This window comes from Epinephelus moara, chromosome 10 (genome assembly GCF_006386435.1).
Source record: "Epinephelus moara isolate mb chromosome 10, YSFRI_EMoa_1.0, whole genome shotgun sequence".
NCBI lineage: Eukaryota > Metazoa > Chordata > Actinopteri > Perciformes > Serranidae > Epinephelus > Epinephelus moara.
Window position 1 is genome coordinate 15,087,296 of NC_065515.1, and position 18,988 is coordinate 15,106,283.

Genomic DNA, 18,988 nt, shown 5'->3' on the forward strand with positions numbered 1-18,988 from the left:
ATCACAATATGACGACATGGTGCGCTGGCCTTGTAGATGGAGGCGCCATGTGTCATTAGTCTCCTTTATCTCTTTTCTGTTTCCTGTTAAGGCATCGGCGCAACAATCACTCACAATAAGAATGAAAATGATCTGCGCTCATCTATGGCACGGTGATGGAAGAGGGAGAGGTGGAGGATAAAGAGGAAGGTAAAGAAAGAGGTTTTGTGCCCTCACAGCTGCTGGATGCCTTGGAGGTGCATCACACTTTATAAACTCAGTGCGTTAAATATGCAACAACAAAAACGTGTTAACTGTACAGGTGTTAAAAACTGTAAATCTCAAGTCAAAAATGGTAGATCAAAAAATGCATCACTGATGACACAGATGAGCAGAGGAAGGAACAGAGGATTGCATATTACCTGTAGAAGGTGCACTGTAGGTGACTTCAAACCTCTGAAAACACATTTCATCATTTGTGGAAACAAATAACCGCAGCAGTTCCTTTATGAGAAATCAGTAACTTTATTTAAATCTCAGTTATCGCATCACACAAAAAGCTTTCATATTCACTATAAAATCCCAATGGTCAACATTTTTTGTATGTGGCTGCACAACCTCTTTGAATAATGGTGATTAGAAATTAAAATTCTTCTAAAGCAGTGCTTCCCAACCGGTCCAGATTTCTCCTTGGTCATTTGTTCAAGGTTAAATACATTCAGCGTCATACTTGACTTTGACCATATTGTCAAGCTACTTTGTTGTCTCTCTCAAGTAGCTGTCCGTTGGTCACTCACTCTACAGTGGGAAAAAGCACTTCAAAAACTGTGTTTGCTGTGGTAAGCTGGTCCGGCTGCATGTGCTTGTTAGCGCATGTGTGTGTCCCACTGGCTGGCTCATTGCTTCCACTTTGCACTGCACTCATAAGGCGGGTACTGCTGATATTGGGATGGCGTCATTGTGGAAGCATAGCACCCCTCCTTTGATTTCCCCCTAGTTAACACTGCTAGCTCTGTCAGCACTGTTACTGTGTTTACGTGCTGTTTGTGGAGTTAGTACCGTTAGCTGCTAGCCTGCAGCCACCTCCATGTTGAGCACCGTGTCCAGACAAGTCTGAATTTCGCATAGAGCCCTTTTAGCAGTTTCACAGTTGACAGTTCAATCTTTATTATGGCCCTAAAAACCCAAAAAGCAGAAGTACCTGAGTACATCCTTGTCGAGCAGAAAAGTGAAACTCAAAATATTAGTTTTTTAAAACCCAACAACCTTTCCTAAAGCAACATTAACTGTTTTAACTTTTACTCATATTTCATTTTGTTTTAATGTGGTCAGTGGAATTATTTCATCATTAACAGTACGTTCTCATTATGATTTTAGAGATAGCCTTATTGTTTGTGTAGTTAAGGCAAATTTAACCTGAGGCCCCTGAGGTTAACAGCCCCACCTGTGGCCCCGGGTTTTCACTTCTTGCTCTGTTTGACCACTTGTTCCACCTCCCTCATGAAGCGCAGGCAGAGCTCATCCCGCCACGGCAGGGCGACACACTGCACGGCTATGGGCAGACCCTCGCCTCCAGCCACAGCCTGCACACAAACACAACATCCAGTCAGTCAACACTCTGCAACCAGGACCACAGCAGTCTTCTGCCTCCACCTACTGACCAACTGCGGAACTACTGTTTTAATAGAGTCACTAAAATGGCCTCACACTGAGTGCCGGGGCAGAGCCTTGAGATTTTTATGAATTATATGTCTAATGCAGTGTAACATGTTGTGATGTTTAGTTGCTCACCTGACTTTTACTTGTCTTGAACAGTAGGGGCCTGTGGGGCCTTTTACATGGGGCCCATTGTCTTATAATTTGTCCATGGCCCCAAACTATTTGCAGTTTCATACAGCAGCATTTTCCCGATATCATTTCTTATTAGAATATTTAATGATGTCTATTGGTAATAATCTACTACACTGTAAAATAATGCAGTTTTTTTCAGTGCCAAGAAAAAAGTTGAGTCTTAACACATTTTTACTTATTTACAAATGTGGCACTTTTTGAACTTTGTCCCCTTCATTGGTGCACTCCAAAGTACATCTGAAACAAATGATGATGATTAATCCTCTGTCATTTTTTAAGCAAAATGACATAAAACACTGGCTCCAGATTCTCAAATGTGACAGCTTTTATTTGTCTTGTGATAGTACACATACTATATTGTTGTTTTAAACAGTTAGCACGATAAAACAAGCAATCCGGCGACACCATCTCCGACTTTAGGATACTGTGAGTGACATTTTATTTGTTGTATTTTCTGAAATTTGGACATTGAATGAAAAAGCAATTAACCAAGAAACTAATAAGCTGATTAACTTATAATTAAAATAAATGTTAGTTAAAGCTCTACTTTTAAGGCCATAGCACCTACATTTTGTAATGCTCTGCCTGCACCCGTCATACTGTCTGCTGACTCTATGGTTTCCTTAAAGAAGCCGACTGAAGACAAACCTGTTTGATAGGTGTTTGTGTAACATGTATGAACAGGCTCTGTTGTAGTTTCTGTAACAGTGTGAATATTTGATGGGCAAAACAGACATGTTGAGAGTGGAAGCCTTTCAAAATGGATGCTTCAGACAAATATGCCAGATCTCTTGGCCAAACCAAATCTCCAACCTTCGACTGTACAAGAAAACAGGAAAACCTGTGAGGCCTAAAACCACCTGGTGCAGAACTGTGTCACTGGAGTTTGAAAAGATGAACATGTCATGGGGAGAGGCACAACATGCTGCCAAGGACTGAATGCAAAGGAAAGAGCTCACTGACGCCTTTGTCCCATAGGGGATGAAGAGGAGTAAGTAAGTAAGAAAGTACTAGCTCTGTAATTTTCGTTGTCTTTTGTGTATACTTGTTGTGTTTTGTGATATTTTCTTTGCACTTTTCACTACGTGGCTAGAGTAGCTGCTTTATCTTCTATGTTTTTATTCTTGGATGTTGCATATTGCCCTTGTAAAAAACTTTGTGACCTATGTCTGTGAGAAGCGCTAGGCTATATAAATACATTTTACTTCAAAGAAATGCAAAAGTCAATATAAATCACAAATGTTTCTGAAACATTACAAAATGTTGGACGAGTAGGTTAAATTAAATAGGCTGTAGAAAATTCCCCATAGATAGTTATTACTAAGTGCCTTTGCCCATATTATGTTTCAATGTTTAATGTTTTCTGCATATTTAGTGTTGATAAGCCTATAAGGGAGCTGCCCCACCTGCTGGTGGTACATCGTAACTGACATCACACAGTTGGAAAGCAGTGTGCTCTGGTGGGCTGGTCGAGGGATGGATTATGACTGAGCAGTGCAATAAGTTCATGACAACTGGTCTGTGCGTGAATGAAAAGGAGTGAGTATTTATCTGCTGCGTTATTGTTGTATTATTTTTGTGTTGCTGCAGCCAGAGATTTGGCTGTTAGCCAATGTGTATAAAAATGTAGATAACTCTGTTAATTAGACTGTTTCATGCACGCTAGTTATGGCCTCCAGCTCACCTAACTCAGACCGGGAATATGTCTTGTCAAGTTTAAATGTGTTAATTCATTACTTGTTGTTACTGCTCAGTGGGTTTATGGTTGAGCTAAATTACGAAGTGGCTAGTGTTCAGTACTGTCATTAAGGATTGTTAACTCGGTGACCGGACATAGCATGCCTGCAGGTTTTCACAATAAATGCATGCTGCCGGTCCGTCAGTATGAGGATTTAACAGGAAGTGTTAAATGTCAACGTTAGCGGTAACTTATTACAGTGTTAAGGGGAACTAATGTGTAAAAATGTGTAAATATTAGTGTAAAAATTCGGACCTGTTTGTTGTGGCAAGTCAAAACACTCACTCAGAGAGTGAAAGTCTGGCTCTGACATCTCACGTCTCGCAAGTTTTGAGTTGTTGCAGGAAGTTACCGCTAGAGTGACCTTACCAAACGCTAGGAGTTACTCTGTTTGGCGTAGTCATGGCTGAATTTTTACCCGATTTTGACCAACTGGATCTGGATGAGCCATCTGAATTTGATGACCGCCTGTATTTATTTGAACACGGAGTACACGGACGCAGAGCTCATTGAAATTGAAGAGCGGACGAGGGGAGAGAGAGGGAGCAGCAACAGGCAAAGGAACATGTCCGAATCCAGCTAAAGGTAAACACAGACGTTCATTTCTCCTTTCCGTTATGTTGTCGGATAATTTTACTAACAATCCAAGCCTATCTGTGTGGAAAAAATGCACTTTTAGTGGACGTATTTTGACGTTGTTTGACGCTGTCTGAGTGCCCTATTATTTAATATAGCGCGTGCTCACACACTGCAGGCCGGTCAGCCCTAGCTTCGTACTGGCGAAATGTCAAATATTGAACATCCTATCACTCATTTAGACAAAAGTAGATCGGAAAATAGGGCCCAGGTTGAAAAAACATTAGTTCCCCTTTAATACGTGTGTTAATATGGCTGAGAATGTCATGTAAGAATGGTTGAAGTGCTGTGATAGTGTAAATGGGAGGTAAATGGTTTAAGGATTTGTGCATCACTGTATCATTCCTGATTATTGTTTATTAGGTTTGGTGATATTAGGCATATTACTGCATACGGGAAATACATGTATATGTTGTCCTTATTCATTTGCATATTTGTTATTCTTTCTTTGTGTAGAAACTGCATGACCATATTGCCTGCTACTGGATTATTTGTGAAAAGAGAGACAATAAACCACATCCGAACCATCCATCCGCTCTTTATTCCATACTTTGGAGGACTTGGCCTTAAGTGGTGTTCTGGCCGACACACTGGGGTGAACCTAGTGATAAGACAGAACTAACGCCTAGATCCAGCCTAGTCATATTATCTCCACTACATAGGCAGTAATTTAATAACCAAACAAGACAAGTTAAAATGCTTAAAGGGATAGTGCACCCAAAAATGAAAATTCAGCCATTATCTACTCACTCTCATGCTGAGGAAGGCTCTGGTGAAGTTTTAGAGTCCTCACATCCCTTGTGGAGATCGGCAGGGGGAGCGGCTAGCACACCTAATGGCTGACGGTGGCCCAGACTAACGTCCAAGAACACAAAATTGAAACCATAAAATATCTCCAACATGCTCATCCGTAGTGATCCAAGTGTCCTGAAGCCCCGACATAAAAAGTTGTTTCAAAAAACATCATCTGAACTCTGTTTCTAGCCTCACTGTAGCCTGTAGCTCTGACTGCTTCTCTGTGCTCAGCGCTCACATGTGTGCGCTTGTGCGAGACCAGCGAAAGCATGAGCTTTGCTTACCCATGTTTACATCACGTGACACGTGCACGGTAGGGGGAGACAACAGTAACCACAGTAGCTAAAAGATAATTTGCCATGCATCACTGATCACCCTGAGCGTGCACACGTGAGTGCGGAGCACAGAGAAGCAGTCAGAGCTACAGGCTACAGTGAGGCTAAAAACAGAGTTCAAATGACGTTTTTCGAAACAACTTCTTATGTCGCACCTTCAGGACACTTGGATCACTACGGATGAGCATGTTGGAGATATTTTGTGGTTTCAATTATGTGTTTTTGGACGTTAGTCTGGGGGGCCGTCTGCCATTAGGTGTGCTAACCACTCCCCCCGCCGATCTCCACAAGGGATGTGAGGACTCTAAAACTTCACCAGAGTCTTCCTCAGCGTGAGAGTGAGTAGATAATGGCTGAATTTTCATTTTTGGGTGCACTATCCCTTTAATGCTTGTTTCTGCCCCATTGTGGTCGATAACGTGGTGTTTGTTTTGCTTCCTTTACAGGGTGTCTACAGATATAACAAAGTTAAATTTAAGACTTTTGAAGGCCGTTTCTTTTCGCAGTAATTTGACCGAAAATATTCAGCACCGATCAAATCTGAATTTAAGACAATTTAAGACTTTTTTCAGGCCTTATATTAAGAAAACTTAATTTAAGACATTTTAAGACTTTTTAAGGACCTGTAAACACCCTGCTTTAAGTCAAAATGACAAAGCCAGTAACACAAATGACTCACTTAAGTTGAAGGGAAACTGAGCAAAAAAATGGCATCTGTATAACTCAGCCTGAAAAACACATTAGGATAGAAAGAACCAAACTAAAACAAGAACCTAAAAGTTTCACAAAGGTCATCTCTCAGTAACGCGTGTTTCTTACCTTTTTGAAGTACCTGTCCCACAGGTCCTGAAAATTGCCCTTATAGTGCTTGAGTTCCTCCTCATCCTCTGCTGTCACCGTGGAAACAGGGACAACACCAGCGGGAAAATTGAGGAGGTTGTAAAACGCCGTGAAAGAAAGAAGAGCTGGAAGGACAGAAAATAGAAACAGGTTATTCTCTGTGTTACACTGGGTTTTATAGTAGTAATATTACGAGAGATGGATGGCCACAATATTATATTTCATTCCTCTCTCTAACTATTGCCTTATTGCCTAATCAATGCCTTTTAGTGTCACACACACACACACACACACACACACAAACACACATGACTGTTCAGAGTACCGTACAGTTAAGCTTGGCGCAATACAAGAAGTTGTAGGCTGGTCCGATCACAGGGCACAGCAGCACGTCTATGTTGTATCTTCTCCAGTTTGCTATCGTTGCCTGAATGTAGTCCTTATGAAAACACAAGACAATTCAATGAACCTCGTATGCATTTATATATATATATATATATATATATATATATATATATATGTATATGTGTGTGTGTACACATATTATTAGTTGACAAATATGGGCTCTGACACACCAAGCCAATGGTTGGCTGCTGGTCAACATCGGGCTGTTTGTGTTGCCCTAGTGTTTGCTGTGTCTCCTGCACCGTTGGTACAAGCCGACCCTTGTCACCTGTTTTTTGGCCAATTCAGTGTTGAATTCATGTCGAAGCTGGATGAGCCTGTTGGTGAATAAAATCCCTCTGACTGGCAGTTCAGGTCCGTGCATGAGAAGAGAAATGGAAGTGACGGAAGCAAACAAACAACTGAGGTCAAGAGGGCGCAAGATAGAAACAAATTTGAGCCATTGAGCTCATAGGCAGAAGCCGTTTGTAATTGTTTGTGTTATTGTTCGCTAGCGCATGGTAAATATAATTTCTTCTTTCGACACCAGGTTGTATTGTTAATGGTCAATCTGGCTAACTAGTGTCTTGAATCCATCTTGATGGTTTTCCGGTTTCCCGAATGATAAATACAGACTCCTGCTGCCTGCTGTTATGGAAAGTAATTTCCTCTCGAGCAGGCGCAGAGCGTACGCACTAGTTGGCCGTGCAAATTTCTGGCAGAGACAGGTGACGTGAGGCAATGTAACAGTCGACCTTTGTCGCCACTAGTTGGGTTTGGTGTGTCTGGGCCTTAACAATACCTCAACAGCAGCATGATGCTTCCACACCTCTGCGACAGACCTGAAAATAAGACAGAGAAAGCATCAGTGTGTTTCGACATTTTGTGCATTACATGAAATGTGTGAGTAACAAAACCTCAAGCGGGAAACCTTCAATGTCGACGTTACTTTCTCACCTAACTCCAGTCAATGCACTGAGGATGGCAGAAATACGAGGACTCTGCGAGAGACAAACGAGACATAAAACACACTTTAAGACTCAAATCACACAGTAACTTTTTTATCACATGGCTACCAAAGAAATAACCAAATCAGCATCATACTCAGTGTTCCTGAGGAAGAATTAGATTGTCTATAGTTTGTATTTTTGAATGTTTGTCATAGGAGGAAAGAACTTACCACGGGCTTGATGAGAAATGAGAGGATCTTCTTCAACCATATAGGTAGTTTGTAAACTTGATACTGTGCTTTGAGGACGGGATCCACTGGGCTCCCCTTCCTAAAACAGAAACAATAGGGGATCATGCTACAGAGCAATCTGTTCAAATAAAAGGAATGTAATATGGTTAAAACATCTCTTTTAAAAGCACCTATGTAAACTTCATGGTGGTGCTACAGGAAAAGTCAGAGGATCACCGAGGATTACGATACGAAAATGATTAATTATTTGGTGGTTATCTGGTGGGTTTGGCGAGAGCTATTCCAGGCTGTTCCTGGTTTAACAAATGGATCTTTCTCTTTAACAAAGAGCTCAACCTCTGTAGGGATCCTTTACATAATGTTGTCAGAAACCCTGCACACTGATTCCGCTTCCTTGAGAAAACTTGGTCAAACGTTTCCTAAGGCTTCTGACGGATGTGAAAAATGCAGAAAATTGAGCGTGTTCCGAAAGTTTTAATGCCCAAACAGGACTGACATAACATGAGGTCGTATTTCTTTTTATACATGCAACAATTTCAGATGACAAAAAAGGACTCAGTGTGCAAAGGCCTTTAAAGTTACACATATGTAAGGGCGGGGCTGCTTGAGTGACACGCTGTCTGTGAGCGGTCACTACAATCTGCAAGTCAAATCCACACCTTGCTCCTACACAGCTCAGCCCTCTTGTCGAAATAAGGCCAATTCTTGCTCCAAAAAAACAAGTGAGTTATGGCCGAAATGCTGAACTCGGGGCTTCAAAACAGGAGTCGCACCAATTGGTGACATCATCATAGCTACGTCCATTATTTTATACAGGCTATGGCTCATATTCAATAACAATTTTCATCCTTTCTGATGCGAGTGCCAAATTTCAGGAGTTCTCAAGCACCCCAGGCACTTTTGAAGCTTGATTAATTAAAAAAAAAAAAAAAGCCTAATTCCTTGAATTACAATAGGGCCTTCACATCACTTGGTTCTCGGGCCGTAAATATGCTGACACTCTGACACTTCAATTACATAAATGAATCAGGTTATTAACAAGGACGACACTGACTGATTTGCTGACATTTTGAAGGTAACTTGAACTCACATTTTTTCAAAAAAGGTGGTAATTCCGTCTGCAAAGGCACCCCTTGTCATCAGTTCATTTACAGCGTAAGGCATCTCCAGAGGAGTGTAGGGCACCAACTACAGGCACAAATGACCAAAAAGGTGACAGCATTAAAAAACATAGCTCAAATCACAGATTTCATGTGGGGGTAGATCACATTGTTTGAGTTTGTGTGTGTGAGTACTGTGGTCTTACAGTGTGCCCTGCTTTCTCTAACAGAACTTTGACCTCTCTGACTGCTCTGACCATGCTTGGAGACCCTTCTGAGTAGCCGTCGTTTTCCAAGTAACCAATCCTGAGAGGTTCGGCACTCTGGTACATCTGAGGAGAAGATATTTTCATTCTGTCAGTTAAGACATTTGAGTGGAAACACACATAAATGTTTTTTGGTACATAACTAATAAATATGCGTGGTTAGGAGATTGAAGCTTTTATAAGGCTTTAATTTACTTTAATTAAGGCACAGTGAAAGAATAGGTGAACCCTACTGGCAATTAACTGCAGGTTTCAATTGTGGGCGTCAACGTGCCTGTGCCTTTTCTGCTCATAACCCTGTTAAATTCTCCTTGAATCTCTCCAAATTAGGTGCTTTGCTTTCTGTCAGAGGGCCAGATCCAGGACTTTTTTGAGTCACAGAACTAGAATTACCACCCAGCGGCCACCGCAAACCAGTCAAATTGCAGTTATAGTTTACATCCATGTCTGTTCGGACTCATATGTAGGCATGACATATAACAATGCTTTAAATACGGATGTTGCTGTAAAGACACTACATATTCTAAAATTCTGATACTTCACACACATCTTTAACCCGGCAGCACAGAAGATCTATACAATTAGTGTCATGTTAACATGTTAGTGTATATATTGTAGTTAAATTTCACACTTTCAGCCTCAGCACAGTGACAATAAATATTTTGTTTTTAATATTTTTTATATCTTAAGCACTAGTTTTAAACACTGTAGCATAATGCACATTCTATTTTTTACCTTTATGTACATTTTCATTTCTATTTTATTTTATTGCTTTATATTTGCATACTTCTATTTCATACTCTTATTCTTACTTCTTTTAAGTCTCTGTTCTTTGCCACAACCACAATTTCTCCTCGGGGATCAATAAAATATTTCTGATTCTGATTCATGAGAAAAAGATGGATGAGGGGTCACACTGAACTTTGACCACCGAATTCTTATCAGTTCATCGTTGAGACCAAGTGGATGTTTGTGCCTAATTTGAAGAAAATCCCTCTATGCCTTCTTGAGATATCGCATTTACAAGATTGGGAGCCACACCTATCGCCGGCGCTGAGGCATAAAAATCAGCACATATATGGATGATGATGTGCCTGACCCCTAAGTGAACATTTTGCACAACATCATGTCCCTTCCCTCATTCTTTGCATCACAAGACAATAACCACAATTGGATTAACATATCTGTTAGCTAGAGAGAGAAAACTGCAGTTAGGAATACCTGACAAGATCTTTTTGTTTCTGACAAAACTGGTACGAGGAGTCATTCCAGTTTCTACAGCAGTCCACTGGATTGCATCTATCATCTCAATGTGATCACTGTGCGTCCTTTATGTGTGTACAGGGATCTGTGTTTGACCAAGCTTAGCACGAGAGCAGCCTCCACCCTTCTGGGAAGGCTTCCCACTGGAATTCGGAACCCGGCTGCAGGGATGTGTTCTCATTTAGCCACAAGATCATTAGGTTGTTTACTGAGGTTAGGTGCTGAGGCTTTGGTTATCCCAAAGGTTTTGCTGGGGTGCACAGACGCATTGTGATGTTGAAATGTGATGGGACATACACTCATTTGCTTTCTTGGAGAGACTTAGATAAGAGGATTAAGTGCGCACAAATGGTAACACGTTGGATATTTGTTTAACCTGTGCAAATACCAAGTGATAAAACAACAATTCAACCATTTTACTGGGGGCTATGTGCTGGAGTATTTTGTTGCTAGAAGAGACTCCAGCAAGTTACTGGTCCCATTCGAGAAACAGTACATAATCCCCTGTGAAACATTTCACTTTGTTTTGTTGTTGTTGTTGTTGTTGTTGTTGTTGTGGACACACCTGCATATTAAAAGGTATGGGTGGAACAGTGGCGTCCAAAGAAAACATGTGGTCACAAAGAAAAGCCTGCATACACAGGGCCAGACTTTCCACATCCCTCGCCATGGGTCCAGGACTTGATTGCACTAATTTAATAAGAAACAAAAGAACAAGTAACAACTTTTTTCAGACAACACGTGTAGTATGAAGGCAATGATGATGCAGCTGTGACTTACATGCTTTTTGCCCTGGATAGAGGGGGATCACATCATTTACACTAATCAAGACACAAAGAAAAACATCAAAGATTAAAGTGTGGCGCAAAGTGTTATGACTCTATAGTGATGATTCAAAACTGACTGGAGCAGAGACGCTCACCTTAGCCGTCTTACTGTTGGCTTAAAGGCGCAGATCCCGCAGAATGCAGCAGGAATACGGACGCTACCTCCTATGTCAGTGCCTAAACCAAGTATGGAGCCCCCTCCTCCAATGAGAGCCCCTTCCCCACCAGACGAACCTCCGCAGGTCTTCTTGAGGTTGTGGGGGTTCACGGTCTGCCCATAGATGGGGTTACTGCACTCATAACTGGAGAAATAAAAAAAAATGTCATCACTTCATAGTTTTCTCTTACTAGGCATTTGTGTGAAAATGTGTCATATATGCCTTTTCAACCAAAATAAGCACGTGTACACTAGCTTTTTTAACTCAGGTAAATTTGCTAAAGATAGGCTATAGAATCCTTTCCCATTGCCAGTAGATCAGCGCTGTGTACACGGCTCTGCAGCAGACTAGTATATCTTTCTGTGTGTGGGTTTTTTGTTTTTTTGGTGTCATATTCGACATCATGGAGAAATTACCATCGTGGAATGGGGGACAAAGTGGTCACGCCTTTAATCCGCCATGGGAGGTAGTAACAGCACCGAAACAGGAGAGTCTGTATAAACAGGGGAGTCTGCGGGACGAGGTCATGGGTGGCATGGGTGTGACGACAATTTGACAATGTGTCATGCGTGCAACACACAGCAGGAGATAAAAAAAAAACCTAGCTGTTAGCAATTGGCGGCTAACTCAAAGAAGAAGAACAGCCGCTGTACATGTCGACAAATTGGGAAAACAATGAGGTCTGACAGCTCTTTACCCTTCGAGCAGAGGACTAGATCAGCCACCATAAAACAGAAAAGAATCAGAATCAGAATCAGAAATACTTTATTGATCCCCGAGGGGAAATTATTTGTTGTTGACAAGGTAATGCCTTGTTGTTGTTTACAAAGTGCTGCCGACGCGTATGTTAACAGGTCACAATAAAGGCCAATGCTGATGTGTTACATGTCACACCTCTTTTGATTCTGCAAAGAATCTGCAGAGTGTAATCCCACGCTATAGCCGTCATTTGGTTCTGTGTAAAAATGCAAAGAAGGCACAAAGAACGGACTTGGTAGTGGCCCTATAGCGCCATCTCTGTAAAAAGGGCTAACGTTACAGTTACTGCCGATTAAAACCTTTCCTGTTACATTAAAAAGCCACATGTTTGCAGGGTTTAGTGTTTTTTTTGTGCAGTGGGAAAAGGACTATGACAAATGAATTAAAGAGTGATGGCCAAAAACATGTTTTGAGAGGTTACAGTGACGTTTGACCTTCGACCACCAAAATCAATTTAGTTCATTGTTAAGTCCAAATAGACATTTCAACCAAATTTGGAGAAATTCCCTCAAGGTGTGACTGAGATACTGCGTCAATGAGAATGGGATGGATAAACATACAGACAGACAACCTGAAAACATAATGCCTCTGCGCCGGCATTAGTCGTGGCAAAAAAATAATAATGATAATTAATTTGATCCGATGAATCACTTTATGTAAACCTATCCAAATTTTGCACGTTTCTAATTCTTTTTAGGGTAATGACGTTATAAAATATGACAGACAATCGAAGCCTCTTTCGAATGTCTCAAATGACCTTCAGTACAGCCCTTGTTACTTCACAGCTTATCACTTTGCTAACTTGATTGAGAACTTATTAACTTTAGCAACGTTTGGGGCACGTTGGTCTTCACGAAGGGGATGGCTCCTTGTCTCTTCAGAACTTCAATAAGCACGCCGTCCTTCTGAGCAGGCTTGTCCAGGTACATGATCACACCGCAAGAACTGTCTGTATTCTTGTGTTGTAAAAGAAACACAGGGAAAGACAGCAGTGTTAGATAAAAACACAAAACGAGACCGCCGTAACAGTTTTACGAGTGACATCCTCAGCGTATTAACTGTCTCAAACAGCAACAAGCTGTCCCTTACTGAACTGCTAACCAAAAGGTGAATGTAGTCCCAATCCCCAACGAGTGACAGAGTCATCACTTGCATGCCAATTATCATAACACATGACAATGGACGCCCCCTCAACCTATGTTTCACTCCTATCCTGTGTGGTGGCAGATATAGGACACTTCGATGGAAAAAGTTGTGTCCCCTCTGCCATTTTGCTTTTTAATTCCTCTGGTAACTAAAACACTGTGTACTCTGTACAAATGTAGTGATGTTCATATGAAACAAATCTGCCCTTTAGGGACACTAAAAATCTATCTAAAGATGCAGATAATTAACAACTATGAAATACCTTATATGAAATGTTTTCTTTGATGCTAACTGGAACTCCATACAAGAGACCTTCCTTTTTGGTGGCAACTGTTTTCACCAGGTCAAAACTCTCCAACAAGATCCCTGTGCAGCAGTTCAGATCTTTGTTCACAGCCAGAGTCTGTGAGAAAAGAAAAATCAGACAGGTTCATATTCACACCTTCCCTCTGAAAGTCTGGTTATGTAAAATATGAAAGCAGTGTAAAAAATGTATAAGCAAGTAAATCAATATGCACTTGGTCTACTTTGAGCCAAAAGCCTTTAACAAATGGCACAACTGTACAATGGTGCATGCAAAAGTGCTCTTGTAATGATAAATAATTAACCTACATAATAAGAAATGTGTCAGTACGTAAACTTAAGTTAGTATACATTTGCATGTGGAGTTAATGAGACATTGAGAAATTTGTGATAATGAAAATAACAATGTCTTCTGTTGGTTTTGAACCTTTTCCATGTAGCAGTAAAACACTTCCTCAGGGCTCAGTGAACCATCCTGCAGCTTGTTTGTCAACTCAGACAGGGACAGCGACAAGATAAAGGCAGAGTTGGTCACCGGATTCTAGAGGACACACACACGAACACACACATATAAAAAATGAGTTTATGCACTAGGCAATAATTATCCTTTTTTAAATTGGCTGAAAGTTCTTCACAGATGACAAATATAGGGCAAACTATTATTTTGATTATCAACTAACCTGCACATTATTTTTAATTAATCAATTCTGTCTATAGAATGTCAGAAAATACTGGTGGAATTCATTATATATGGCTGGTGACATCTTCAAATTGTTAATAAACAGTCCAAAGATCAGTCTAAAGATCAGATTGACAAACAGCAGAGGAAAATGTCAGCAGCTGGAACCACTAAATTTGGGGCTTATTTGTTTAAAAAAAAAAAAAAAAAAACTACTGAAATAGTTGCCAATTAATTTTCTGTCAGTTGACTAATCTATAGCCCTTTTTCACTGCAGACTTTTTGACGTGGCATTTAGGGAAAATAACTGATGTTAGGCTATTAATAACATTAAAGATAGCTCTGTTGTATTCCATTGTCCCAGAGAGCCATGACAGTGAGCACAATACCAGGACACTGAAGCAGCTAAATGGAATTTGACCATCAGCAACTAATTATTCTAGCCTTGGACAAATGAAATATAAACCAATCCCTTAAATGTGTGTACAAATTAGGGCTGCAGCTAACGATTATTTTCATTGTCGACTAATCTGTCGATTATTTCTTCGATTAGTCGACTAATCATTATCGAAAAATGTGTTAAAATGTTGAAAAATGTCGGTCTGTCTCTCCCAAACCCCAAAATTATGTAATCTAATGTCTTGTTTTGTACTCACGCCAAAGGGTTTTAGTGCACCGTCATGGGAGAGTGTGTAAAGCTGCCAATATTTGAACATAAGAAGCTGCGTGTGTGTTTATATGCACATAATTATCAGTTGATTATATTTTGTATTAAGGTAACTAAAGTGGAAAAGTAATGTAGTGAAGTAAAAGTATAGTATTTCCCTCTGAGATGTAGTGGAGTGCAAATATAAAGCAGCATAAAATGGATAATACTCAAGTACAATCACTTCAAAATCCGCTAAATTTTAGTGACAGCAATTGCAAAGTATTCTATTTCTACTCAATGCTTATTACTGACAATTACTAATATTTTTTAAATCACAATTTTTCATTAATCTAGAGGGGAAGGGACACATTTAAGGGTAAATAAGATGCCAGAGTGCATAAAAACGCATCATAATCATAAGCATCAAATAAATTCCCAGGTGTTTTGACAAATAAAGCAAGTAGTGGTTAAAAAACATGGGCGTGTCCTCTGGATTTATTTTATCTCATTTGTTTTTGCCTCTTAAAGGCAGTGGAGAATGCACAGTTTGTCATACTTGTCAGACCAAGGACCCCCCTACAGACACCCGGGCTAAGGCCCCCTGTGTCCTCTAATTCTAGACATGCCCCTGTCTCATAGGACACTTTAATGTGACCTTACATTGCAAACTTAGAGGCAGCACATTTGATAGAGAATGACGATGATAATAATAATAATAATAGGAAACAACAAGCCTCTAGACAACCGTGTCTTAACTTCCCTTCCCGACAGGCTCTGGCGCTCTCACCGTCTTCTTGTACTGGAGAACAGCTTGTTCCGCCCGCTGCAGGGTGTCCGCCCGGTGCTGCCTGGCTCTGCGGATCTTGTCCTCCGCATCCCGGTGTGTGTGGACCTTCTGCACCAGCAGCACCAGAGCTCCCACACTGCAGGCAGCGACTGTCAGCAGCCCTGCTATCTTGGTGTCCAGCTCCACTCCCTGAAGAAACTGCGTAACGTGCTCCATGGTGTCCCTCGTTGTCTTATCTGTCCAAGCACGAGGATAAACGGTGTTATAGCTGAGACTAGGGAGACAAGTTGGGTCATGTGGGTTGTTTGACTTGTCAGACCTACGTCAACAACTGGAGGTGGTCAGCTCACCTGGTTATATATTCATGGTGGAGCTCAGTCAGCTTGAGGATACAAACAGGAACATTTCATCAAACTGCAGCAACTGCAGCGAGAGACCTGGTAAGCAGGCGGGGTTTATGTTGCTGAGTAATAACGTTTGAAACATAGATGGCGCCAGTGAGTCATTTTAAAGGATCCCACACACTCTTAAATCAAATTCAGTAATTTTTAAGGACTTTTCAGGCCCACTTCCCTTAAATTCAAGGATGCAACACGTGTGATTGGGACGGTTTTTGGATTTCCTCCTTCTGTAATATAAAACATACAATAAAAGAGTATGTTTGAAAAAACAAGATACAAAAGGTTAAATAAATTACTAAATGATTCACAATATATATAAAAAAATCACCATTAAAAAATCTTAACTCAAGGTGTTTTGTGCAACCAGTAATAACAGCCACATTAAGACAATTACAAAGTCAGCCTATGATCACCTTAAGAACCTTAAGGATCTGGAAAAATGTGTCCATGCTGTGTCTTTACAGCTGATTCAAAACGCTGCTACTCAAGACCTAACTAAAACAACTTCCTCCTTCTGTAAGCTTTTTGCCATAAATTCAAACAATCAGGGGCCACTCATGAAGCTTCCTAGTACAAAGAGTGCTGAAAATGTAAGAAATTCTTAGAGTTGTGACATTTTCTTAGAATTTCCCCTTAAAGTTAAGACTAGGTCCTTATAAAGATAGAAGTTGTTCACAAAGCTTTAAAGAGCTCCAAAGGTGAAAAACTGTAAGGAGCAGGGAGGAGGACTTTTACGAGGCTTAAGAGTTTCTTAATCAAAGGAGAAACTGGTGGAAACACAAAGAGGTTGACCTCATTAGGGGTACTCACACAATATAATATAACAATACAACACCAGAAATAAAATGGTCACATCTGTTAAAAGAATGCATCATACCGAACAACAGGGTCAACCACACCTCCTCACTGCAGTAAAAGTTTCTGTCCCTTCTTTGCTCAGAGTTGCTCTGAAAAGCAATTCACTCCTAAGCTATGACTCCTTACAGTTATTTCTTTTTTTTTTTTTTTATTTATCACCATAAAGTCGGTCATGTTGCAGTCAAGTTAAAGTCAGGGTTTTTTTGTACCTTGATTTGAATTTCATACACCACGGCAATTCAAAGTGCTTTACAGAGCAATAAAATATAAAACATGATCAAGGATGCAGTTAACAATAAAAGAGTAAAGAGATAAAACATATAAAAGGTCAACTTAATTTATGATTCACAATTAAAAAAAAATAAAAAATCACCATTAAAAATAGCAAAAGTGCAGACAAGAGGTGCAAAGATAAAAAGATTATTTAAAATGATTTCAAATTGAGTTTTAAAATAAGTTTTTAGTCGTTACAGGGTGGAGCAGGCAGTGTAAAAAGGAATGTTGCTTGTCTCACGTCTTGGAGGTTATTCCAGGTTTGTGCTGCATGATAACAAAACACTGCTTCACCGAGTTTTGTTTTAACTCTTGGGGCGGACAGTAGGCCGGCCCCAGATGTCCTTGGTATAAGAACAAGACAAGGAGAGAGAGAGAGAGGTGTGAGGTGTGACTTCACTTTATTTTCTTATGATGACCCTCCATGACCCTAGCAGAGACGCTCACCTTAGCTGACCTGCTGCTGGCTTCAAGCCAGAGGCCACAGAGCACGGATGCTACCTCTTACATCACTGCCTGAACCACTGGATTTCAAGTATCTGTAGGAACCCTGCTTCTATCAGTTCTATTTAGAATTTCTAAATGCAAGAAAAAAAACATGTTTTCAGAGGTGAATACTCCCACAAAATGTACAAATATTTACATTCGTCGACAATCACCAGGAGCTTTGTAATAAGCAAACTATAATGTACATGTTTGCTCAACATTCAGTCATGGGTACAGTAAAAACCCATAAGACCAACATTTGATCCTGCTTTCCTCTCCCTGATAGAGTCATTTGAGTTTGGCAGGTTATGCTACAATGCAAACCCAGAATACTTTGAATAACAGCTTGTTAATGGCATATGTCAAACCGCTATCTTGAAGTATGATGATGTACTTAACTGTTGTACTGGTTTGTCCAGAACACATGAGCTTGGGCTGGTGATCTCCCATCAGTGACTCACTGGATTCCTCTACAAGGCTGTGGATGTTCGTTCCTGTTGTCTAAATTTGTAATATGAAGAAACTATACAATTATGTCATAATATTGTCAACCAATACATTCTCACTACGACCTCGTCACATATTGGCGTTTGGTCATGGACTTTCCACGTCCACATACAACGTGCAAGGTACCCGGGTGCGTTGGTTGTTGACGTTCTGGGACACCGTCGAGTTCTGCTTGTTACCAACTTAACTTTTGTCCGTGCGTTTCCCCCCATGTAGCCCTGTGCCATTAAACTTTAACTCATTTGTCACTGTTTAAGCAGACACCCAGGTGCTTGCAGGACGCTGACTGCAGTTCACTTAATGGCCTCAATAATGACATGGATTTTTTTAAAAGTTATGCACAGAACCTTAAAGAAGTTTGCTGTTTGTTTCAACCCGGTCTCACTCCAAATTCATCGAAATCCGGCGCTTGGGCAGTGACTTGCGGTGTCAGACACTGATGAAAAAAGCCGTACTTTAGCGTCGGCATGATATGCTACCGGTCGCCATTATAGTTTAACAAGGCTTGGTGGCGTCAGGGGGAAATGCAGCAGGACAAGAATGAAAGTTAAGATGGCAAAAGTTAGAGTAGGGCAGGAGGGGTGGTGGATGGGTCCAACAAACACACTTTCATCCAGGAGAGCAGTGTTTGCATCCCGCAAGATTATAAAGCCAAACCCTGTTCTTATTTCCTAAACCTAACCATGTGCTTTAGTTGTTGGAGGAAAAAAATGTCAATTTGCGTTGTTGTAGTGACGCAGTGCCTTTATTTTGAAAGAGACTGTATG

At 40.6% G+C, this 18,988-nt stretch overlaps 1 protein-coding gene across 2 annotated transcripts; it reads right to left on the reverse strand.

Moving 5' to 3' along the window:
• Nucleotides 1-484: 484 nt before the first annotated feature.
• LOC126396430 (vitamin D3 hydroxylase-associated protein) lies at nucleotides 485-16,177 on the reverse strand. Of its 2 annotated transcripts, XM_050054498.1 has the most exons (16): nucleotides 16,047-16,177; nucleotides 15,697-15,932; nucleotides 14,009-14,122; nucleotides 13,541-13,681; nucleotides 12,955-13,088; nucleotides 11,311-11,517; nucleotides 11,169-11,209; nucleotides 10,954-11,078; nucleotides 9,066-9,191; nucleotides 8,850-8,947; nucleotides 7,739-7,838; nucleotides 7,516-7,559; nucleotides 7,361-7,400; nucleotides 6,505-6,613; nucleotides 6,154-6,299; nucleotides 485-1,562 (listed from the first exon to the last, which is right to left on the reverse strand). In XM_050054498.1, exons 2-16 carry the CDS (start codon nucleotides 15,910-15,912, stop codon nucleotides 1,440-1,442), a joined length of 1,764 nt encoding a protein of 587 aa, XP_049910455.1. In that variant the 5' UTR covers nucleotides 15,913-15,932; nucleotides 16,047-16,177; the 3' UTR covers nucleotides 485-1,439. The 2 variants fall into 2 exon arrangements, with proteins under 2 accessions (XP_049910455.1, XP_049910454.1); XM_050054497.1 differs by lacking the exon at nucleotides 16,047-16,177 and having other exon boundaries at nucleotides 15,697-16,013.
• Nucleotides 16,178-18,988: the final 2,811 nt, after the last annotated feature.

Coding starts and splice junctions, on each gene's coding strand:
- LOC126396430 (XM_050054498.1), bottom strand. CDS start 15,912: ATGGAGCACGTTACGCAGTTTCTTCAGGGAGTGGAGCTGGACACCAAG. Junction 14,123..15,696: donor TTCTCCAGTACAAGAAGACG/GTGAGAGCGCCA, acceptor TGTGTCCTCTAG/AATCCGGTGACCAACTCTGC. Junction 6,614..7,360: donor AGCATCATGCTGCTGTTGAG/GTATTGTTAAGG, acceptor TGTTTTCATAAG/GACTACATTCAGGCAACGAT.